The sequence below is a fragment of the Phodopus roborovskii genome, unplaced genomic scaffold (genome assembly GCF_943737965.1).
Source record: "Phodopus roborovskii unplaced genomic scaffold, PHOROB, whole genome shotgun sequence".
Lineage (NCBI taxonomy): Eukaryota > Metazoa > Chordata > Mammalia > Rodentia > Cricetidae > Phodopus > Phodopus roborovskii.
Genome location: NW_026126433.1, coordinates 40,987,453 through 41,013,006, shown reverse-complemented (window position 1 = coordinate 41,013,006; position 25,554 = coordinate 40,987,453). Strand labels below are relative to the sequence as shown.

At 43.3% G+C, this 25,554-nt stretch overlaps 1 protein-coding gene across 4 annotated transcripts in view; it reads left to right on the top strand.

Moving 5' to 3' along the window:
- Positions 1 to 25,554, top strand: part of LOC127223554 (carboxyl-terminal PDZ ligand of neuronal nitric oxide synthase protein) — a 286,357-nt gene that overhangs the window by 216,619 nt on the left and 44,184 nt on the right. For all 4 annotated transcript variants that reach the window (XM_051186219.1, XM_051186220.1, XM_051186221.1 and 1 more), the window contains exon 5: positions 20,782 to 20,890. In XM_051186219.1, the coding sequence (XP_051042176.1) occupies positions 20,782 to 20,890 (109 nt within the window). The remainder of the gene's footprint in view (positions 1 to 20,781; positions 20,891 to 25,554) is intronic.

Sequence of the window (25,554 nt, the reverse complement as noted above, 5' to 3'; positions counted from 1 at the left end):
CATTCTCAGTACCCTTAAAACTCTCCAGAATCCATATTGTCCCTCTAGAACCAGGGATGATTTCACTCCAGAGCATCCTGTCTATTAATCAGCTTTTGGCCACAATAGCAAAACATTCAAGCCAGGTTACTTGTAAGATGAGGTTTTATTTCAGCTCCCAGCACAGGAGTTTTTGTTGGTTTGAGCCTCTAATGAAGGTTGCTTGTGACTGAGGAACATACTGGAGTCAGTGGTCACATCTTGAACCAGAGAGCAGAGAAAGAACATGGGTGTAGATTCCATAGTCTCCTTTTGGGGGACATCTCCAAAGACTTAGGGGACATTCTAAAAGACCCCATTTCCCAACAATTCTATCACCAACCAGCAGCATCACACTAAGGACCATGCCTTTACAAATGAACTGTTGAAGACACAGTTAAACCATAGCACCTTCTTCCAAACCACCACAAGCCCCCAACTCAGACCCTGGCATGCAGCCCCAATCTCTCCACTGCACTCTGAAAGGCTACAGAGAGTCCTAAAAGGCAGGGGACAGAGGTATAGACTGGAGCTTTAACCAGCTCTTGCTCTGACATCTCCTAAATGACAGTGTGGCTATCTGCAGTTTCCTAGCCTGTTTCTAATGATGAGCACCCTTCCCTCCTCCGGCTCTTACTTCCCTTTATCTAGGTTCTTACAGGACCTCTGCTAAACTGGAAAAACTGCCATCAGGAGCGTGAAGCCTGCCCAGCCTAGCAATCTCTCCCTAACTCTCCTATGTCATTTCTAGACAGCTCATTGGACAGATATAATTGTTCTATCACTCTAACCATGAGTAATGCTTCATGAAGAGTTGATGTTTTTATTTCTCCCAGCTTTGAGACCTTTCCATGACAGTGTCTCATACATATTCATGAGTAATAATAACTCACCCAATTTTCTGCATGGAGAACATTATGAAAAGAACTGAGAAGCGGGGTGGGGAGGAGAGCATTCATTTTGTCTGGCTTCAGTTACCTCCCACAGCTGCCTTGTGATCCCTTGTTCACTCTGGTAGAAATCCCCCCTCACTAATGTCCCAACCCTTTCACCTTCTTTTTTTTCCTTGTCAACTCTACATCCTCAGTGCCTGGGGGAGACCCCTCCCTCTCATACCACTGCCAACCGAGTCTATTCTGGACCCACCTTCACTCGTGGTCAGCTTCAGCTCCTTTTCTTCTCTTTTCCTCAATCTTGATGGGCTCTCCGCCTCTCTTCACTTATGTTCAACTGACCCCTGCCCTGAAATAACCACCCTTTGGTCTTGGCAATCTCATGCAAGTGTGAAGTGCTTACCTAATTATTCTTTATCAATAAAAAATCAGGAGTCAGATGTTGGGATAAAAACTTGAATGATCATGGAAGCTGCAGTGGCTTCCTACCTCTTCCATTCCTCTCTAAAAAAGGATAGAGAGCTTCTCTAAGTCCTGCCTTACTACTTCCTGTCTATCTGTCCTTAGTTCTCCAAAGCCTCTATGGTTAATTTTGCTCAGCTTGTGGCTAGCTCTGCCCTCTGATTCAAAACAAACTTTATTGTCAGAATACAATCAGAATGTCACACAACATGCAAGGGTATGTCCTCTGTCAACTCTCCTTCTTTCTCAAAGTCATGGTCCTGTCTTCATCAGAGCCTACTGTCTAACAGGTAGTTCCTCATGTTTGGCTTTGATATCCTTCACAGAAACAACTCTCTGTATGTTCACTGTGTATATTCCCCATATGTCCAAACACAGACATTTCTCCTAGGTTCTCCCCGACATGTTTCCCCAACACACATGCTACTCTTGCCAATCTTTCATTTCTATTTATTTTGTCTTTCCCTCTTTTGTTCTCATTCCTACATAGTTATGGGCAGTCTATCTTCCTCTATGAGCTAGTTCTACATTTAGTCTTTATCCCTCTTCATAGGGTGTGGTGATATGTTATTTATTATTTAATATAGCTTGCTTGAGGGTTCAGGATGCAAAGCCAGCCACAAACTATAGAGGTCAGGCTGGTCGTACACACTGTTAATCCTAAGACTCAAGAGACAGGCATGTCGATCTCTCTGAGTTCAAGGCCACCCTGGCCTATAGAAGAGTAAAGAGTAACAGAGCTCATGCCTTTGATCCCAGCACTTGAGATCACATGCCTTTAATCCCAGTACCAGAGAGGTGGAGACAGGACAATATGGCTGGGCAGAGAAAGGAATTTAAAGAAGACGAGACAGCGATTCAGAGCTTTTGCCTCTGAGGATTTGGGGAGACAGGGTTGCCATTTCAGCTTGGTAGAGGTAATACTAGTCACTTGGCTGTTTTGCTTTTGATACTTCAGGCAAACTTTATTAAATCATAAATAATATATTACCAAAATAGGATAGAAAAGGTCCCCAGTATTCCATTGGTGCTTGGTGCATCTCAGTAAACACATAGAATGGACACCAAGTTTCCAGCAAGGATTGATGACTTCTAAGTCATTTGTTGCGACCTTGTACTCTATTAAACAGGCATCTGACCTTTCCTCTGTCTTCCTTCCTTTGCTTTCAACAATTCTGTTCTGGTCAGTATGTGCTACTCTGCAGAAAGCAATGGGGGGTGGGGTGGGAATTCTAAAGGACTTAGTCCTTATCCTACAGGCTTTCACTCTGGCTTCTATGCCCTATGGCAGGCTTCAGACAGATGTTTAGGGAAATGTGATTCAGATGTCAGATTTGTTTTACAGTGTGTGTGTGTGTGTGTGTGTGTGTGTGTGTGTGTATAACACAAATGGAAATCAAGAGACAACTTTGTAGAGTTGGCTCTCTCCACTTTCATGTAGGTTCAGACCCTGGGATCAGACTTAGGTTACTTGGCTTGCACAGCAAGTGCATTTACCTGCTGTGCTGGTTGCTTTTGTCAACTTGGCACAAACCTGGACATATCTGGGGAGAGGGAATTACAACTGAGAAGTTGTCCTCATTAGCTTGGCCTTTAGACAAGCCTGTGGGGCATTTTCTTGACTAATGGTTGATGTGTCAGGCCAAGATTCTATGGGCAGTACCACCCTGGGGCGGTTGGTTCTGGGTTGTATAAAAAAGCAAGCTGAGCAAACCATTGAGGCCATCAGCAGCATCCTCCATGGCCTCTGCTTCAGTTCCTTCCCCAAGCTCTTGCCATGACTTCCCACCCTGACAGACCCTAGCTTAGCTTATGAACTGAAATAAACCCCTCTTCCCCCAAGTTAGTTTTGATCATGACGTTTTGTCACAGCAATAGGAAGCAAGCTAAGACACCTGCTGAGCCATCTGTCCACCCCTTAAATAATTTTTTTAGATGACCAAATAATGTATATTTGTTATATAAAGTAAAATAATAGTTTCCTAAAGGGGAAACTATCAATACTCCCAGTGTCATCAATAAGTTATGGTATATCCATCTTACCTCCCTGTTTAGGGCTCCATATTTGCAAATACATGGATACTCTGTTTTTTTTTTTTTTTTTTCAAAGCTCAGTATAATTCTATGCAGTTTCCCCATGATGGCTTTGGCTCTGAAAATGCCAAAGTTAAAGTAGCATTGCAGACCATCTAACCTGCCTTAGAGTGCAATGTACTGTAAATAGGGGGGCACTCACATCAACCAGATAAACATAGGAAAGATTGCCTCATAATCTGAATAGGAAATACCAGTGTCTGGCCAAAACAGGTGAAAGCAGCAGAAATACACCAGCATGTGAGCAGTTCTAGGCACCGACCAGATCAGTGATGTCTGAATAGAGAGAATAAATAAAGGATGGAAAGAAGGGTCCAGTCACCTCGACTTGGAACTTCAATACTTTTATAGCTGTCCTTTCTGTCTCTTGTGGCATTCCACTTGGTTGGAAACTCAGTCCTGATCAAAAGATAGAACTTTGTGTCAGGCTTTTATCATAAGCACTGTGGAGGCAGAGACCATGCCTGTTTTGTCTACTGTTATGTCTCTATACCTGGAAAGACCCTTAGTATGTAATGGGTATTCAGTGTCACTGCATGACAGAGGGGGGTGTAGGCTAGATCTGCTCCTTTGCTGTGCTAAAACATTAATTTCAGAACTGAGGTCCTAGCTCAGAAATAGAGTGCTTGGATTGCATGTGCAAGATCCTATATCATTCAGTGGGTAAGGGTGCTGCTTGTTCTTGCAGCAGGCCTGAGTTCATTTCCTGGTATCCACATGATGGCTCAACCATCCACAAGTCCAGTTCTAGGAAATCCAATGCCCTCTTCTGACCTCTGCAGGCACCAGGCATACATGTGGTACACAGACAGACAGACATGCAAGCAAAACACAAATGAAATATATATATATATATATATGTATATATATATATATATACACACACACACACACACACACACACACACACACACACACACACACACACACACACACAAAGATCCTGTATTGGATCCCCAGCACCATCAGAATAATCGAATTAATAAATATAATCTCTAAAGTGCTCATTTCAGAAAGGCCACTAAGCTTCCTTATCCTTTTGATGACTGTCTTAGTATTCTATTGCTGTGAAGAGAGGCCATGACCAAGGCAACTTATGAAAGGAAGCATTTAATTGGAGGCTTGCTTAGTTCCAGAAGGTTAGTTCATGACCATCATGACTGGGAGCCTGGCTCAGGCTCTGGAGCAGTAGAGAAGAATTTATATATCCTGATCTGCAGGCATCAGAGAGAGTGTGAGACTGGGATCCCTGTGGGATTTTGAAACCTCAAAGCCCAACCCCAGTGAAGCACTTCCTCCAACAAGTGGTGCCTCCTAATCCTTCCTAAATTTTCACCAACTGGGGACTATCATTTAAATATTTGAGCCTGTGAGGGCCATTCTCATTCAAAGCTCCACAGTGACCTTATCCTTTATTCGTTTTGGTTGCCCAAGGAGCAGCCCAAAAGTGGTCCAAAGCCCACTGAAGAGTAAGTAGGTGAGCACAGGGATGGCTGAAGTAGATTCAGCAGCCTCTCTGGGCCTGGCCTTATAGGGCATCTTTTACACTAATGATGAAAAATCCAATTAGGCCAACTTTAGAAAACATCACATAATTAAACATTGTCTTCCAGGGAGAGGATTACTCTATGGAGGAAGAAGTAAGGAACTGAGGAGCCAGGCTGGGTCCAGTAATGCTATGAAATGATTTTCATTACTTAATGATTCATTTTCTCCTTCTTAAATATGCAAAGAGAATTGATTTAGAGCTTGTGTGAGGCACTGAAGAATCTTAGATAGGAAAGTGTGTACAAAGTAAAACCCCACCCTCCCTGCCGCCAGGCAGGCATGGGCCTAGGCATCCATTGGGTGGTCTTGACGCTCCCTAGGATAGAAGATTCTTTGAAAATCTGATTGGAGCTGGGGGAAGAGGACTCTTGTACACTCCTAGCCATTCTCTCACCTCAGCCTTCCAAAAGCTAGGATTACAGTTGTGAGCTACTACACCCAGATCAGAATTTTCCATTTTAGGGAAACATGTGGACCTATTGTCCTGCAAACCCATTAACTCCAAAACATGCATGCATACATATATGCATACATACATACATACATACATACATGCTTTCTTGACATTAAAAGTTCAGCACCATCTTCACATTTTTACTTTTAAAGCCAAGAAGATTTGCCATGAGCTCTCTGACTCATCAGGCTAAGTAAGAGATGGTAAACAAAAACAAAAATCAAAGCTATCTAGTTTTCTTAACAATTTAATGTTTAAATGATGATTGGCTCCTTCACCAATGCAGGAGCCATTTAGTTTCACTGTTAAGAACAAACCCATCTTGTGTTGATGAGTTTCAAATAGCTTTAAAGGAGTGGATTTGCATCAGGGGTAGATTTTATGGCATCCCCAGTATCCTTGGAACCCTCTGGATTATAAGGAAGTTAGTATAAAGTCTGGGTTTTACACCAATATAAAAAGCAGATAATATCTTGGTGGTATAGTGAGTGGTAAGGCTAACCACCCTCTAGAGGCAAGAAATAATAACTCATGGGAAGGGCTATTGTGTGACCAACCTTAAGAGCAAATGAAGATTGCCCTTGACTTGGTGATACAGTCCCTGGCAGACAGATCTTTAATATTAATAGACAACTTCTAGGGTGCCAATAGACAGTGTCACTGCTTAACCCACGGTGGCCAATTAAGACAGCTTGTGTTGAAAACAGTCTATTGCAGTCTGTTTTCTTGCCTGGCTGGTAAACTTTCTGTGGGCTCTTTCTTGTGTCTTAGCACTGTTGGGAGCATCACTGGATTGTGACCCTGGGTTTTCTTTCTGGAAGTCCCTTAAACTTGAATTATACACAGAATTCAAGGATAAAAGGATGGAATGGAGAAACGGAGAGATGGAAAGAAATGGGAATGATGAAGGATGACGAGATGGAATGGGATAGAATAGTTGCATGGGATGAAGGATGGAATGAACAGGGAGTGGGATGGGATGGACGATGAGATAGGATGGATAAGTGCCAGTCTATCTGCGAGGCCTATGTCCTTTATTGAGAGACTTTGAGATGCAGGCTCCTAAAGAACCACAAATTTTCCCAGTTGCTGGCAGCAGTCAAGATCAAACTATGATTAATTAAGTGTTCTCTGTGTTTGGCTTAACATTTCTGACTATCAGATTCTCAGTCATGTCATCTTTCAAGGTTTATTTTAAATATCATACCCAACGGGAATTCCTGATGTCATCTGTACCTTAACAATGGGGACTTGGTATTTTTTCCATTACTATGTTTTTTGATTTTTGTTGGGTTTTTTGTTTTTGTTTTCTGTTCGTTTGTTTAGTTTTTGTTTTTTTGTTGTTTTGCTTTTGGATTTTTTTTGTTTTATTTTTTGTTTTTCGAGACAGGGTCTTGCTATATAGCCTGGGTTGGCCTGGCACTTGCTATGTAGCTCAGGTTGGCATCAGAGTCAGCACCAATCCTCCTGCCTCAGCCTTCTAAGTGCCCTTAAGATAATCTCTTTGGTAATAGTTATTTTTCTGTTCAATGTATTTTATTAGGGACTACATTTGAGGGCCAACAAGATAGCTCAGTGAGTAAGAACACTTGATGTGTAAGCCTAAGAACTGAGTTCAATCCCCAGAACCCATGTAAAAGTGGCAGGAAAGAACTAACTAAAAAAAATGTTGTCATCTGACCTCCACACATGCACTGTGACATGCTCATACCCCCACACCACACATACCTCTCTCTCCTCTCTCTCTTTCTCTCTCTCTTTCTCTTCTTCCCTCCTTCCCTCACAACCCCTTCCCCACAGCCCCAATGATAAATAAAATAAAATTGTAGGGGAATGGTACTATAACTTAATGATCACCAGGCCTGCTTCTTGCCCTCCATCTTACACATAGTAGCGTTCAATGCATATTTGTTCAATTTAATTGATTTCTTCTTGAATCTTTACAAAAATCCCCCAAAGTACAGATGATCCTTCTTCAAACCTTGGTCTAAGATTGAATAAATAGATGAATTGACCGATCAACCTATAAAACCATTCATTGAATACTGACTGTCCCTGTATGCAAGTATTTGGAGAATAAAACAAATACTAATGTTAGACCAAGAAAATGTGTGTCCTAACAGAAAACAAGCAGCTGACTAATTACTATTTCAAAGAACATTGAAGTTGGGAACAGAGAGAAACAAAAGTCAAATGATCGTGTTCACTGTTATTTCTGTGGGATTCACAGCCACACAGGTGACCTTTGAAAATGTCCACCTTTCTTCCTGCAGCTGGTGGAGATGCCTGGCTCTCTGGCTGCACATTTATCTCTTTGCCTAATTGTGTGTTAGGCTCTGACCTCACCTCCTGTTCTGTTTGTTACAATTTCACTGATAATTCATGACATTCAGAGAGCAGGTGAGAGAATGAAATCATAAAAACCAGTAAGTGGGCTCATCTTGCACTTGTTAACAGCCCTAATAAAATATTTTCTTTTGGAGGAGATAAGTAGGAAGAACCCCCAGTATGACAGATCCCAACAGTTATGATGTGTGCATAGGATCGTTGTCTACTTTTAGCACATAATTACTCTTTGAAGATGGGAGATGCTACGGGTACATTTCCTCCTATTCGTGGGGCTCCTATCCAAACAGTAGGACAGTGCTCTGGTCAGTCTGCTGTCATGCCCAAACATTAGTGTGTGCCAGTGTGTCAACATGTGCATGTGTAAAAATTCTGGTAGGAGAAGAGCTAAACCTAAATCTCCCCAATTGCCTTTGTTCACTGAAGGAAAGACAAAGCCCTGGGGAATTAATTAAGCCTGTCAGACACCTCAGTTGATGAAGAAGAATTTGACAAGCTAAATGTAAAAGAGGAACTCCAAGTGCTCCGAAGCCAAGTCCCTAGAGAGCCTTGTCTGGCGCCTGGCCTCCTGGTGGACCCAGCCCCCATGTTCACACAAGTCCTGTCCCTTGGGAGTTCAGTGGCAGGATAAACCAATGTGCATCTCCTCTCTCAGAAGACCACAGCAAAATGTTTCTGATTCTGCATGCTTTCCTTCAGACCCAGGTCACATTTCTGGTAGCTGTCCCCACCCTCAGCAGAGGCAACTAAGTAATGGACAGGTGAAAAGCAGGCCTGGGCAATTAAGTCATTCCTGGCTTTGATCAGGGCACTGTCCTCAAACCCATGCTGACCCCCTTCTTCCACCAGCCACTCCAATATCCACATCAAACAGCTCCAGCTTCCTGTCAGAGAAAAGCTGGACTGCTTCAAAAGGCTGCCCAAGGGCTAGCTATCTGAGAGAGGAGAGGGAGTCAAGGCAAGGGTGGGCCCAGTGCCCACCCTAGTGACAGGTTGTCCTCTTGAATTCAAGGTGAATCTTCTACCTGGACCCTGTCTTCTGCTGCATCTAAATCTTAAGCCATCATATGCTGTGTAATTCCCCTAAGTCCTGAGACTGTTGTTTCTCATTGTGCCTCTGTCTCTTTCTCTGACTCTCTCTCTCTCTCTCTCTCTCTCTCTCTCTCTGTGTGTGTGTGTGTGTGTGTGTGTGTGTTTCTGTCTGTATCTCCCTCTGTGTGTGTCTATCCCCCCCCTGTGATTCTCTCTGTCTCCCTCTTTGTGTGTGTGTGTCTGTGTCTGTGTGTATGTGTCAATGTCTGTCTCTCTTCGTGTGTGTGTGTGTGTGTGTGTGTGTGTGTGTGTGTGTGTGTGCTGCTCTCTGTATGTGTCTGTATGTCTGTTTATCTGTCTCTGGGTCTCCCTCTCTGTGTGTGTGTGTGTGTGTCTGTGTCTGTCTGTCTGTGTTTCTGTCTGCCTCTGTGTGTGTGTGTGTGTGTCTGTCTGTCTGTCTGTCTGTCTGTGTGTATGTATGTCTTTGTATGCACTCAGTATCTTTCATGTACATTTCTGGGATTGAACTCCAGGTTCTAGCACTTTACTGACTGAGCTATTGTCCAAACTCACTGCTTCCTTCCTTCTTCCCTCCCCCCTTCCTGCTTCCCTCTCTTCCTCTCTCCCTCCTTTCTTTCTGTTAACACATTCCGATTAAAGGAAAATGCCTCTCTGTTCATCTTGCCCTGTTGCTGCTGAGCTCTTTAACTAATTGCATTTGCTGCCTATCTTTCCTAAACTCCCTTGAGCTTTTCAGCCCTTTCTAACTGGGCCTCCCAAGTTACCCCACCAAGGTCACCTGTGACCTTGCCAAGGTCACCAGTGATGTCTCACTAAGTCCTAGTACCCATGTGGTCTTTCAGTCCTCCTGAACCCTTCCTGAATCTGTCACTCCTGTGATGGTCTTTCTCTCATTCCTTCTCCACTTTCCTTGCCTTTCTCTACTCAGTCATGCTTTGCTGGCTCCTCTCCTACCCTCCACATAAATAAAGCCTATTAACAGGATTCTCGCAGTCATCTGTTATGGTTTGAACAGGAAAGGTTCCCTGCAGGCACACATGTTTGAACACTTGGTCCCAGCTGGTGGTTCTGTTTTGCAAGGTTATAGAGTCTTTAGGAGGTGGAGCCTAGCTAGAGGAGGTGTGTTGCTAAGAGCAGGCTTTTGAAGGTGTAGCCCAACCCTAGTTCTGTTCTAGCTCTCTCTGCTTCATGTGATGTGGGGAACCCCAGCTACAAGTCCCTGACAACCTCGCCTCTCAAATTTGACATGTCCATCACCAACCACACTCTATCCCTGGCTTCCGAGACTCCTTTGCCTGCTTTGTCCCTTTGTACTAAATGTCCCACATCAGAGTTAACTTCTTTGTCACAACTGAGGATTGCTTTGAGTCCATCTCCTGTCATTCTCTAAGTCACTTATGTCAGACTCCTCTTTCCTCCTCATGTCAGTGACTGGCAGCCTTTGCCTTGGGACTTTGGCCATCTTTTGCTTTATCCCACGCTACTAAGTCTAGCCATGCACACTTGTTCTGCATATTACTAGGGCACACTATTCTCCCTGCCCTGTAGTTGGCATCTGACTTGACAAACTCTAATTGTCATGACAGCCCCAGAGCTTATAGATGGGGTGGGAGGGACCTGAGAGTTAAAATACTCACAGTATCTCACAGTTGGGAGAAGGGGATCAGTGTAGCCATTCCACCTGGCAAGCCCAGGTCCAGACTCTCTCTGTGACACTTCACATTCCATGTGGCAATAGTTTAATTACTCACCTGCTCCAATCCATTTATCCAGCTGCCTTCAGCTACCATATTACTCTGCTCAGAACCACACCAGTGCCTTCAACTTACGAGGTGAGGTCTGACATATGCAGCTGGCATCATCACTATCCATCCTGACAACCATCTTGTCCCAGCTCCTACTGGTCCTTGGCATACCCTCTGCTCCCTGCCCTCCAATGGACTGTATCTCATGACTGTGTCTTTCCACATTCAGTGTCTACTATGAGGATTGCTCCCTTCTGCTTCTGTGATTGACAGCTTTCTATTGTTCCTGTCAGACCTTCCTCCAGCTCTTCCTACTGTGGTCCCCACCTACAGACTGCCTTTGTGGATTTGTTACAGAGTTCCTGCAATGAGGCATATGGTTCTTTCTCTGGATTCTGAAAGTTCTCATTGTCCTGTCTCCCTGGGGGCTGTCTCCCTAGAGTGCTGAGGGTGCCCAGGGACCTGCTCTGTCCTCAGTGATGTCCCTATCCCCTGCACTGTCCTTTACCAATAGTTCCCTGTTAATTCTCCTCAGAGTGCTCAAGGGATGCAGATGTTTTCAGGACTAGGACTGAGATGCCAGCACCCCCAGTCTCCACCACATGTTCTTATTCTCTGAATAATCCCATGAACCTCTTTTCCCATTTTGCGTCCCCGCATCTTCAGTAGCTTTGATTAAGTGGCAGAGCTGCGCTGTGGCATGCAGTAGGGATCTATCCTATCTGTTCTGCTATTTATCTACAACATGGAGATCTCAGTGTGCATATGGGAAGCCAAGGGTGAAAGGTATATGCCTTTGTGTGTGGTTTTTACTGGGAACATCCATCACTAATACCTGTCCCCATGGGATACTTAAAGGACTGCATTCACTGTCTTGCAAACAAAAGAAGCTGTCCATGAAGAAAGGAGAGAAGGCTGCAGATTTTTAGGCAAGGGCCCTAACATATGCCAATCAGAGTAACACTACTGGTTTTCTCTCTGCTTTCTGGTTCTGGCCAGAAATTCTATCTCTGAACATGAGTCTTCTGGAAGTGAGAGTCCTGAGAAGTACAGAAAAATCAGGGATTACCCTTGGCAAATATGAGCAAGTTTGATGTATAGACTGCATTGTTTTTTGTTTGTTCATTTGTTTTTGTCTCTGTGACAAAATACCTGAGAAAAATAACCATGACCAAGCTTTCAGTTCAACATCAAGTGGCTCCATTGCTTTTAGGCCTGTAGCAAAGCAGACTTATCATAGCAGAAGGGCATGGTAGAAAGCTTCTCGGTTTTTGGCATCCAGGAAGCAAAGAAAGGGGTGACAGGAAGAGAAGGAGGAAAACTTAGGGACAGAGTAGCCTTCTAGGGCATGTTCCCAGTAACCTGTTTCTTCCAGGTGCATTCGCCCTCTTAGTTTCTGTCCTCTCCCTACAATGTCAACAAATTACAAATCCATGAGTGGACTGATCCTTACCCAGGTTCAGACCCTCATGATCAGGGTCACTTCTGAATCCTGCTTTGCCAGGCCTCTAACACCTGAGCTGTTGGGAGATACTTCATATCCAAACTCTAACTCTGCCTTACAGGAGAGAAAATTGGCAGGTTGTATAAAAATGGATTTGGGTCTTGACAGCCAACAGCAGGTGAAGTTATTTTAAAGATATTCTGAGTGTTGGAAAGAAGCGAAACCCTTGAAGTATATGAAAAGGATTTTTTTTTTGTGGTGTTTTTTAAGGAATGCTGGCTTTTCTTTTCTTTCTTTCTTACTTTTTCTTGTTTTGCCTGCCTGTCAAGTACAGAACAAGAAGAAATTAACTCATCGCACACTTGGCATTTAGGAAGGGCTATGTGATGCTTTGTGGTTGATTCAAGCAAAACGGGATACTTTAGTGGGACACAAGAAAGAACTTGTTAACAACTGTGAAATTAAAACATAAATTAGCAGTTGAGATAGGCCACAGGGGTGCCTTAAGTAGACTTTCAAAAGATAAGTGTTCATTTGTCTGGCTCTCGGTAGATTTTAAAACTCAGTTGTGTTTATTTCTTTCTCTAGGAACACAGTAGATATTTTGTGACAGTAATGGTGACATTTATGCATTTGTTCCTGGAGGGAACCTTATAAACCAGCTCCCGTGTTTGCATTTCTATCCCTGCAGTTAAGGAAATGAGCCTGACTAAGTTTCTCCCGGCCCCAGGATCCCAGACTGCCTTCTACAGCATATGTGGCAGGTGACATATATCCCACTCATGGTGACAAGCTGATACTGGACAGTGTGTCACAATACCTACCTACATATCATGTAGAAATTGCATGAAGGGATATCGGGCACCATTGCTAGGGTTTATCTTACACACACACACACACACACACACACACACACACACACACACACACCATGTCAAATAGCAGCCTTGAGAAAGTAAAATCTGAGCTTGAGGGATGAAAAAGATGGAAATTAAAGTAACTGCTAATAAAAGGAAAGCAGCCAAAATGATAATGAGCCCTGTCCATTTAGAAGATCCAGTAATATGAGAGAAAAATGATCAACCCAAAGGTAGGTCAATATCTAAAGGACAGACTACAATTAAATAAGTGGTGCAGGAAAGAGAATGGCATCCTGGGACAGGCGTGTGAGACTGTACTGATGGTGTGACAGACACTGTGTGGGAATGGAAAAGGACACACCAGCGATCAGACTGGGGTAGGGATGAGGGCTACATTCCTTCCTGCAAATTCTATGTGCCCTATTGGCAAAGCAGAGAGGACATTGTCCTTCCTCAGACCCAGCACCTGTTGTAACCACTTCCCAGGGTCTCCTGGGGATAGTACATTCATCTCAGGGATGGGTCACCAAACTCATTTGAGATGTCTGGGGAGTCATTTTTCCTGAGTAAGAGTCAGGCTGGGAGGATCATGCTATAGTCAAGCATCACCCAGTTTTTCATATGATACTTAACTGTCCTGGGGATTTCCCTTAAGAAGATGACTGTAGGTTACGTCATCCCTTATCTTTCCCCCTTGGCTTTCATTCTCCTCTGCCCTGTGGGATGCCTTTCAGAGCTAGGAATGCATGTGTCTTACAAAGCCTCAAGAGAAAAGGTCTCTGTGCCTACTGTGATCTAAATGTGACTTGTCATTGACTCACCCCACCCCAAACTCGTGCAGAAGTTTGATCCCTAAAATACTGTATTAATGGTATTGACTGAAAACTGAAAAAGATTCTTAGAAGTGGGGCTTTAGAAAGTGATATATTAGATTAGATTAGATTAGATTAGATTAGATTAGATTAGATTAGGTCAGACCAGATCATTGGGGTAGAACCTCCTAAGCATAAGAAGGTGTTTCATAAGGAAGAAGGAGAGAGACCAGATGTGTAGAGGTATATACACATGCTTTCCACCATGGTTACACAGCCAGAGGGGACCTTACCAGATCATATGCTATGTTGCTTAGACTTCCAGACTCTAGACTGTGAGCTGTGTAAATAAACTCATTTTCCTTATAGATTATGTTGCCGAGACATTTCATTATATTAATGAAAAACAGACTAATATAGTTCCATGTTCAAGCTAGAGAACTACCTTATCCTACCTCTAAAGATATTTGGAAAGGTATGAGTATGTTTCTTTGTACTTTAGTATTTCTAGGCTTATTTCCATAATTTTAAATTATTTGTACAACTTTGCCTACCATTGTTCATCATCATCTAATATGACTCTTATGGCCACTCTAAACTATACTTTTACTATTACCACTTCAAAGATTAAGAATGAAAACTGAGAGAAGGAATAGGGTTTACTCTAAGGCCCTTAGCAGGTCCAGACCACTGGCCTCAGGTTTTGTGGAAATGGCAGGGTTAGGATGACTGGGTAAGACCTAGCAGAGATTGACTAGGAAGAAGGCAGAGGCTTCTCTGGAGACTTGAGAATTCCTAAGATCTGTACTTGGGAAGCTGGAGACCCAGGGAAGGTAATATATGGTTCCAGCCTGACTCTGAAGGTCTGAGAACCAGGAAAGCTGATAGTATAACTTTAACTCTAAAAACTGGTTGGTCTGCAATCCCCCAAACTGACATTTCAGTCCAAGTCCAGACACTAGGAAAAAACCAGTCAACACTGGCAGTGTGTCCAGGCAGGAGGAACTCAGCCACTGAGTTCTACTTAGGCCTTCACTTGAGGCCCACACACACTGTGGAGGATGATGCGCTTTGGCCAAGCCCATTGTTTAAAATGTTACCATCCAGAAATATCCTCACAGATATACCCAGAGTAGTGCTGGACCCTTGTCCCAAACAAACTAGCACACAAATCTAGGCTTCAAAGGGTCCAAGCCACTCTAGAGCTCAGAGAGAAGAATGACAGTAAGAAGTGGTGCGCTGGCTAGAGAGGAGGGAATTTAAAGATGAAGGCAGAGCATTGTTGATTAAACATTCCAGAGTATGAGACTATCAAGGAAAATCATGTAGTTTTAGGTTTTCATGGAGTGTTCATTGGGAAGTACATATGGAGGAAGAAGGGTTAAAAACAAGTGCAAGACAGAAACCTTCAGTGAGAGCTGAGAGCCTGGATGCTGAACTCATGGGAAAGACAGAAGATGAGGGAAAGAAGGTAAGGGAAGAAGATGTTAGTGTGCAGGGATAAACTCTCAAGTCTGCCCACCACCCAATCATCTCTCTTCTGCTTTTCTCCACCCTGCAGTCAAGTAGAACTAATCTTCAAGTTAGAAACACTAGAGCATATGTGATTTACAACAACAAAAGAGAGAGAGAGAGAGAGAGAGAGAGAGAGAGAGAGTGTGTGTGTGTGTGTGTGTGTGTGTGTGTGTGTGTGTGTGTGTGTGTGTACATACAGACATACATATAAGCTAGGAAATAAGGCATCTCCTTTCTGGGTGCCTAGACTTTCTCAGTCCTCAAAAGTGTGATTCTAAAATACCATCTGGTTGTCTTTGTAACATTGTAAAGTGCATGTATTAGAGTATAAGAAGACATCCTGCTTTTTAAAAAAGGGACATCTAGGTCAAGGAATTGTAGAAGAGTGGATTTGTCAATACCTGAGTGGATTTGTCAATACCTGTAGATCGAATCTAGAAGACAGATGAGCAGATGCTCTGTGAGGGGTTGGAAAAGAAAACAGTGCTGGTTGCAAGCCAATCCTAGAAGCCAGGTATGCAAAAGTGCTGAGGAGATTTGCCTCAGAGAAAACATGCAAGGAAGCTTTGAGGCTGTGACTGCAATCAGAGCCAGCAGTGAGACACTGTAACTAAAGCCAGTGGTGAGACACTGTAACTAAAGAAAATCCAGAGATCCTCTGATGAAAATTCAGCTCTTGGGCATAGAAAATATTCATCAAAAGGTACTGTCTGCATTGCTAGGTCACTTTATGGACGTGCCCTTGGTTCTGTGAACTGCATTTCAAGGGAGTCAATGGCAAATTGTTACATATCTATAAAAGGTTAAAAGCAAAGTGATGCTCCTGTTACTAAGCAAGCAGCCCATGTGTGTTAGGCATATCCCATACATATGTTAACACTTAAGATAATGTGAGACAGAAGTCATTACTATGTTGTTTTGGATGCAGATACAAAACGTTATATCATTGAGTGTCTTGCTTAAGCCCAACAGCTAAGAAGGAGCAGACCTGGATCTCCCTTTCTTCCTTCCTTCCTTCCTTCCTTCCTTCCTTCCTTCCTTCCTTCCTTCCTCCCTCCCTTCCTTCCTTCCTTCCTTCTTCCTTTCTTTTTCGAGGCAGGGTTTCTCTGTTTAGCTTTGGAGCCTGTCCTGCAACTTGCTCTCTAGACCAGGCTGGCCTTGAACTCACAAGAGATCTGCCTGCCACTGCCTCCCAGGTACTGGGATTAATGGTATGTGCCACCACTGCCCAGCTGAGCCCAGATCTTTCTTGTCCCAAAACTCATATTCTTTCCACAGTACCAACTTGCCAGAGCAAAGAGATTGGTGGATGTGTTAGTTGAACTACTGAAGAAAGAGGAAGTGTTTATCTCTAAGAAGGAATTAATAAAATACATATAAATGTAGTAGTTGGATGCAAATATTGAAATCATTGCCAATTGGAGAGAAGGTTTAGTTAAAGTGTCAGAGTAGAGGACAAAGGTGGAAAATATGAACCTAGTCAGAGCAGCTGCCACTTACCAACCACTCACTCTTAGTCAATCCCTTGTACCCTTTCTTTTAGTGCTATAAATTTGGGTTAGCAGTATGACCACCCCCATTTCATAGGAGCCAGAGCAGGGAGAAGATGTGGCTAAGCACAGAACCCTTGCAGCTAGTCAACTGCAGAGCCTCTGCTGAAATCTAGGTCTGCCCTACCCTAGGGCCACCTTCGTACCATTTTCCTACACTGAATTCCTGTGGGTAGATTTCCAATCAATGTAAGGGAACATTTCCAAGTAATTAGGATCTTCCCAAAGGGAATGGACACTCTCTCGGGAAGTGAATTGCCTATCACTGACAAATCCTGGCTGGCAGAGAAGTTGGGTTCCAAGCTTGATGTCTTCATGGTTGTTGAGTTTTATTGTTGTTGTTTTGTTTTGTTTTAATATGAAATTCTATTTTTATTCTATGGCCACAACCCTCAATGGAAACACAATTTTACCTGTAAATTATTAGTCTGGGAAGGGGGGAAGGAATATTAGTGGACATCTTACGGGTCTTTATCACTTTTGTCCACTGAATTCCAACATGATGATAAACACCAAGTGTAGTTCATCCAAGATACTGTAAAGATCTCAGTCTTTGTGGTAAGTGCATGGACATAAGACTCTATACAGGTTCATTGTTATGTTTCATTAAATAAGGGAAAATTGTAATTCTACACATATTGTGAAATGAAAGCAAGATATCTTTGAATATGAAGAGGAAATCCCTAAAAAACCTTAGGACCATTATTACTTTAATAATCTACATCAGTGCCCTACCCTTGATAATTATGGTAAAGGGTAAGAAAATGGACCAAGGCATTTTTGGAAGCTGGTTCAAAATCGCCCTAGTCTTAAGAATAAAGATGAGGAAAGAGGAGGTAAATCCCTAAAATACATTCCTCCTTCCTCCCCAGTTTTGACCATCACCCCATTCACAGTTCTTAAGTAAACCAAGTAATGGAGAATAAAGGTTCTTGGTGTATGTTTCTGTATCTAGAAGTCTAGAGCTGAGCCTTGAACTTCTGGATTTACACATTTGCTGATGATCGAGGTCCTGTGGGAAAGAGTCCTACTTCTTGGTCCTACTGGTAGAGTAAGTTTTCTGCATTCACCAAATAATTACTTTTGGCTACATAGAGACTACCTTGAATGATAACACATGTCACTTTTGAACTCAGATACAGCAAGCAGGGTGGTTTCCATCCAGAGCGCTACAGCGCAAAAAGAGTGACAGCTTCTGTGCAGAGGTTGTCACCAGATGGCCTGAAAAGGAGCTTTGTCTATTAAGGTTACATTAACCTTAGCTCACTGCTGCCCCTGCATACTTGCCATATCTCTTTTGGCTTGTTGGCTTGCTGGTTCACATTCATCTCTGCTGTATCAGTTTTAATTCCCGTTCTCAGTCCTTACGGGTATTACATAATAAATTAAAAACTTGATCAAAGGAGTTTTATGTGTGATGCATCTGAACTAATTGGTCCTGACTTCCAGCAGGGAAAATGAGTAGCCGGGCAGACTACATTACAGGTTCTCATTAATGATGGTGGGAATGCCTGTCTCCCACATGCCAGTCACTGTACTGGCCCTGGGAATGCCGAGATGAGTCCTTACTTCTTCAAAGAGCTTCTGTACAAATGTCATAGTGTGATGCGTGCTATGACACAAGTGAGCCCCAGGGGTTTAAGGAGCTCAGAGTGCTAAGGAGAAAGAAGGTTTCTCTGATCCAAGACTTAAAGGATCTGCAGGGCATCCCCAGAGATTGCAAACTCAAGAGGATGTATGTAGCTAGCTCTGCAGACCTGGGTAGGTCAGGGCTCTGGAATGAGATGGAAACTCCATGCTAGGGATGCCGGGGGGGGGGGGTGCTTTATCCTGAGACAGTAGGAAGCCTTTGTATGGTTTTAGGATAAAAATAGTAGAGTGTAACATGTTTTTAAAAAGATCACTGCTGGTGATGTAAAGAATGGGTTGGCAATGAGGTGGGAAATAGAGACACATCACAGGGAAGATGTTGCAACAATCCAGATGAAAAATGAGGACAACCGCAGACTATGGGGATGAGAAAAACAAATGGAAGACACCATGGGAAGATGTACTGAGGAACTTGATCTTGAAGAACAGGGCAATAGTAGAAGGGCTCACAGCTAGTCCCTGGATTTCTGCCTCATCCAGGCTGTGCAGAGGAGAATGGCAGGGAGGGGCTGATGGTGGATTCAGGTAGAAGACAGGTGAGTTTAAGAAACTTGAGAGTCTTCAGGAGGGAGGGTGTGTAGGGGGATTGCTACAGGAGCCTAGAGTTCAATTAGGAGAAGCCCAGCTGTTGGCTTGCTTGTCCTTTGATATGAATACAGTTTGGCATATTTAGAAGGCTAAGGAAAGTCCTGTGTGCCCAGCAACATCAGATTAACTCTCCAGGTAGCCATGCTGTCTATTTGAAGATGATTTTAAGGTAGTGGGTACAAGAGATGCACTGAAATGCCTTGAAAAGAGTTTAGTGGAGGAATTGTTTCCTTCCCGGGACCCTCTGCAGTGTTCTTAGTCTCAGCCCACTTCTCCTTTTAGTGTTTCTCCAGGATTTCTATAAGTAGTCCCAGTTTCTGAACTACTTAGAAGCAAAGTTGATAAAGAGAAGTGAAATGGTATATTCCTAAACATTTTGTCTTCTTGATAACCACACAAGATTTTTCTATGAACGGCCCCACTTTGTAGACAACACACTTAAGCTTCTAAATGGTTCCATCATCACTTTTGGTGGGAATAGATAGATGGGAAGGAAGAAAGTTACCTGTGTTGTCAATGTTATTATTGAAAAAGAAAAGGAGCTTTGTGAAAAGCTTGTGGCCCCAGTAGAATTCATTAACTGCTGTATTCCAATCACTCAAAGCTAACCTCACAGACCTCCCTGCTTCGATAGCACCCTGAACCAGCCCTCGTTAAGACTCAGCCTCCAAGACATCTTTTGTAATCTCTCTCCCCTTTACTTCTGCCTCTACTTTGTCCCTTCCTGTGTAAAGCCCCAAGCAGCCAGAGGGAACTTAGGGTTCTAAGCATGAAGAAGTTAGTGGTCAGATCAGGAGACCCCAGTGGCCTCTCATCTTCAACTTAGAATACAGGCTCTGAACATCATCTGCATTCTGACCCTGGGTTGTTCTGTGATCCTGCTTGAATCGCACTGGTCATTTTTGCCAGCCCTTCTAGAACTTTCTGTGCTCTGTAGGGCTCATGATCTTTCTATTCCCTCTTCCCATAGTGCATTTGCCCAGCAACCTCCACAATTGCATTGCATATGTCATCCAGGTCTCTGAATTGCTGTGACACTGTTCAGCCATCATAAAACAGCAGCCTCCATCATACTCTGCCCCTCATTCTGGTGGATTTTTCAGCACAGTGTGTCTTCTTGAGTATTGTTATCTACACAGAACTGCTGTGCCTCAGCACCCCGCTGCTGGAATGGCAGCTGGCTACCCATGTTTTCCAGACTCATGATGATTATGTAGAAGCCTGGTTCATGTAGAGGGTGGGGAAATGGAGTCAGTTTCACCGGGAGACCTGTAATAATGTGAATGTCTTAGATTTCCCAACATGGTCTGATTGTTAATTTCCTGAGGCTCCTTCTTTAGGAATAAACGTAAGCAGGTCTCTAAAAACTTGTCTACATTTCCCTGGGTTTAGTATAGATTTATTGCTCAGACAAAGACGGGGAAACCCTGCCCCCCACTTCCAACAGACTAGTTACAAAAACAGGTTTACCACCTCAAGATGTAGTCAATACTAATGTTGGTTTCCACACCCTACCATGCCTGCTCTTCTAAATCTGTAAGTCCCTGCCAGGAGCAGCCATGTTTGTAGAGCCTGTGGAAAGTGCCTCCTGCATAGCGGCTTTTTGATCCCACAGGAAAAGGACTTTCTTTGATGGCTTGGCATCAGTGGACTCTGCCTTCTGCCTCTCCATGATCAGAGGTTTCCTGTTGACACTCTGGACTGAATGCCACATTTAGTGTGTTTTTCTGTTGTTTATTTCCCCCTCAGGATCTTCTATGTCTCTCATGATTCCCAAGACTTGAAAATCTTCAGCTATATCGCTCGAGATGGTGCCAGCAATATCTTCAGGTGTAACGTCTTTAAGTCCAAGAAGAAGGTAAGGGCTGTCGTCAGTCCTCTACTGGTTTTCTCTCTGATGGTTCCAGCACATAACCTGCATCGGCCTGCCTCCCTGTTTAAAGTTTGCAAGTGGATATTTTAATACCAGAACTGGTAACGGCACTAGTCATCTGTCATTGCTCTGACATGATGGAACCCTCTTTGATTTTAGTGTCGCCTGAACTTTGCACTTCGTTACACATAGCAGTAGAGAGGGGTCTACTGTTTGGTACAGTAGAGAGGACCAGACAGACAGGACCAGCAATGATGCTGACTTTAGCTTACAGGAAAGAAGCGTCAACTAAGGTGACCCTTCACCCCAATCTTTATGTAAATCAGTGGGCCAGCTGTATTAGTAAATCATGGCATGGGGAATCTAGCTTAGCTTAGGGTATGATATTGGTTGTCATGGGAAATTATTTTAATACGGCAACCTTGACTCGGAGTAAATGTAATTTTTACACTTCTATAGAAGTGCCCTCTCTCTGTGTCATCCCTCCAGGGGCCTGACACACAAAACTAGGGTTTGGAATGCCTGTCTGCAGAGTAGAAAACCTAGAGTGTACCCCACCCTCCTACTCTAGTTCAGAATGAGTCAGTTGCCACCCCATTAAGTCTCAGCTTCTTTGAAGCTTTATTGATGATAGACAATACTAGCATTTTCTTTTTAAAATGTTTTATTAGCATATAGTAATTATTAATTATACATAGCAATGAGATTTATTATGACATTTTCATGCATGTACATAATGTATTTCAATTATATTCATTCCAGTTACCCCATCTTGTTCCCTTCCTACTTTCTCTGATGCCAGCATTTTCTAAAAACAAATGTATTTTTAAACATTTATCATCCAAAGTGTTCCGTGTTAAAACTACCATGTTTAAGTTTCTGAGAGGCCCTGAAATTAAGGAAGCCTCTTAACGTTTTTAATCTAACATTTCAAAAACTGATTTGACTACAGAATCTTATTTTTTTCCATTCAGTATGTGTGTTTGAAAAGCACTACAACAGTTTCTAAAGTAAAGTTCTACTCTTACAGAGAGAAACCATTGAGTCTGGCTTCTCTTAAGACTTCCAGTCCCCTTCCTGCACATCCCATCGTATGCCTTAAGGCATCATTCATAGATTCTTAGGTACTTGATGTGATCAAATGGGTAATACAAATACAACCCAACAAGGTCAAAGTTTACTAGTATAGGTGTTTCTTGACATGATGAAGGTTATGTCATGATTAGCCCATCTTAATTTGAAAATATTATAAATTAAAGGTGCATTTAATATAACCAGTATAGCATACATTATTGCTCAGCAATGCAGTATCTGTGGACTGCTCATTTCTAGGAGCTGTATCTGACTGCCTCTGTCCAGTGTCCTACTGAACACCATTAATCTAGGAAAGAATTCAAATTGTGGAGTATAATTTCTACAGTGTCTGTGTGTCTGTCTGTCTGTCTGTGTGTCTGTCTGTCTCTCTCTCTCTCTCTCTCTCTGTGTGTGTGTGTGTGTGTGTGTGTGTGTGTGTGTGTGTGATGCCATCCAAGGGTGAAGCCCCCACTTTGTATTGAGTTCTTACCTATGCAGTGGTTATGGTCTTGTACATATACTGTGTACTATTTGGAAATTTGAGTTATAAATAATACATAGTCATTTACCAAGTACTTCAATTATTTGTATCTTTTTATATTTATAATGTATATTCAAGGAAGCCCCCTTTATCTTCATTTTCATAGATTATTAGATTAGTAAGTGAAGACACAGCCAGGTTCTTCTAGAAGGGCAGCGGCTAGAACCAAAGAAACATACAGAATGAAAGGATTTTGAGCGAGAAACATAGGTAAAGGAGATCCTGGGCTCTTTGGGGGATCTAATCTGGTGGCACAGGCAAGCTGGATGTCTTACTTCCAAACCAGAGTGTAAGAATGACCTCTACTGGGAACCCAGGTCTTGGAGTTAGTTAGGTACTAAATCAAATTCCTACTGACCAAGGACACTTACTCTCCTTCCAGTCACCCTGCTTTTTCCACTGCTAGCTGTCAGAGCTACTTCTTACTCCCATGCTCTTAGGTTTTCCCCAATCCTGTTGCCTTTACCTGCTAAGACTGTAGCTCTTCCTGGGACTGGTTCTCAGGCCCTGCGCTGGCCTGCAGCCATGCAGCTAGGAGAATTATTTCCAGACGGCCTGGACTGTGAGCTCGGTTGCTGCTGAACTCTAGACAGGAGGACAAGTTTCCAAGCCAGGAAAGAGCAAGGAATTGTTCAGCAGAGGAAACCCACTTTGGGAGGGCTGGGGAGTATGTCTGGAAGGTTTTGCACGCCATCCTGGTTGGCCTCCAAATAAGTGTTTAACTTTCTTACAAAGCCCTTCTGGTTTCGGGAGATAATAGCTTGGGAAGGAGTTTTAATTGGCAAATCACGGGCATATTTAAGAGATAGGGAGAAAGGACTGTACACCCTGAGGAAATGTGTCTTGCAAAGATGGTTTGGACCATTAGAATCACATTAGAGACATGTTGATGGGAAGCCAGCAGATCTGAGGCTGTCCCAAGTTCTTGGATTGATCACAGCATAGAAAAGCCTTGAATAAGTGTCTTGCTGTGCCTAAGATTTAGTTATCACTGTGTCTCTCTGTGTGCCGGTGATGTGTTTCTTATGATGGGCTTCTAATGCAATGTCACACTTACTATAGAAAATGGGAATCTTTTCTGCTGATTGAGAATACTGGCCAGGAATCCATACCCCTTGCTTGCTTCCAACACAATCACCTCTGGCTCTTCCTCTAGTCACTCACATGAATGAACACTGTGCTTCTCGTCTTGGGGATTTTAATTTGCAGCTGTTGGGCTCTCACTGGAAGCTAGACAGCATATGCTTTTAGTCCTAGCACCCAGTAGGCAGAGGCAGAGGCAGGTGGATCTCTGAGTTTGAGGCCAGCCTGGGAATCCCTGTCTCAAAAAAATAATTATATACCTAAGGTTTAACCTTGGTCCCCAAGACCAGTTTGTGGTGGCTTTTACTGTAGTCACTACTAGGATATAATGAACTCCTTAGAGTGCCCCACCTCACTGTGACATAGATATTCCCCACATAGTGTCTTTATATGGTTAACAGTGGTTTGTCCCCAATTTATAATTGACTTTAATTCCAGCACAGGGGAGACAGAGATAGGCAGATCTTTGTGAGTTTGAGGTCAGCCTGGTCTACTGAACAAATTCCAAGATGGCCTCCAAAGCTATAGAGAAACCCTGTCTCAGAAGAAAAAAAAAAGTAAGAAAAGAAAGGGCCTATGGACCCGTCAATCCCCCTCTTAGGCATATACCCAAATGATCCACATCCATGTAACAAAGACATCTGCTCAACTATGTTCATAGCAGCATTATTTGTAATAGCAAGAACCTGGAAGAAACCTAGATGTCCCTCAACTGAAGAATGAATAATGAAGATGTGGCATATCTACACAATGGAATACTACTCTGCAGAAAAAAAAAATGGAATCTTGAAATTCGCAGGCAAGTGGATGGCACTTGAAGAAACCATCCTGAATGAGGTAACCCAGTCCCAAAAAGAGGAACATGGTATGTACTCGTTCATATATGGATTTTAGACCTAGAGCAAAGGATCTCCACCTATAATTCATCCCAGGAACTGGGATACAAAGTGTATTCTAAGAGATTCATATAAAGTCCCTCACAGAAGCAGGAAGGGACAAGTCCCCCAGAGCACAGGGGAAGGGGGGGCAGTGAGTGGAGAGGGAACTAGGAGAAAGAGAGGGGGAGGAGAGGAAAGCACATGCAACTAGGAAGATTGAGTCAGGGTAGGAATAGAAGACAGAAGAGAGAGAGAGAAAGAGAGAGAGAGAGAACATAAAAGAAGAAGCCAATATTGGTTTGAAGAGAAAACTGAACCTAAAGTAAGGTCTAGAGACCTACAAGACTGCAGCCAACTAACAATTTGAGCAACTATGGAAAGGCTACCATAAATGCCCTTCCCGGATAGTGAGATCAACAACTAACTTATCCACCATCATGGAGCCCTCATCTAGTACCTGTTGGAAACAGAAGCAAACACCCATACCTAAACACTGAGTCAAACTAGAATCCAGATGCAGAGGGAGAAGACAAGACCAAGTTGCAGAAACACATAGAGACAGCTGACCTGAACAAGGAGAAGCTAACTGGCCTCCAGACTGATAGCTGGGAATCCAAAATGGGACTGGGTCTCAGCCAGAAGGACTGAGCAGTCTAAGGGACCTCAGACAGTGGAACCAGGATGTATTCCTGGTGCACAAAAGGACCTTGTGGACACATCCCCCATGGAGGGATACTGACTTAACCCAGAGATAGGAGAGAAGGCCTAGTCTCTACTTCAAACTTGACAGATCTACATGACCCCACCTGGATGGCATTGCCCTACATGTGGAATTGGGGTGGGGGGATGGGAGGGGAGGGTGGTTAGAGTGCATGTGAGGGGGCAGAGAGGGTAAGAAGGAGGAAGGGAGAGGGAACTGGGATCGACATGTAAAATAATAAAATAAATAAAAAGAAAGAAAAGAAAGGGCCCAGGATGGATATAATTAGGATATCTACTTCCCAGTCCAAGGCTGTGACCGTTAACCTTGTGGCATGAAGAGAAACCCCAGGAACCTCTCAGAGCTTGAGTCC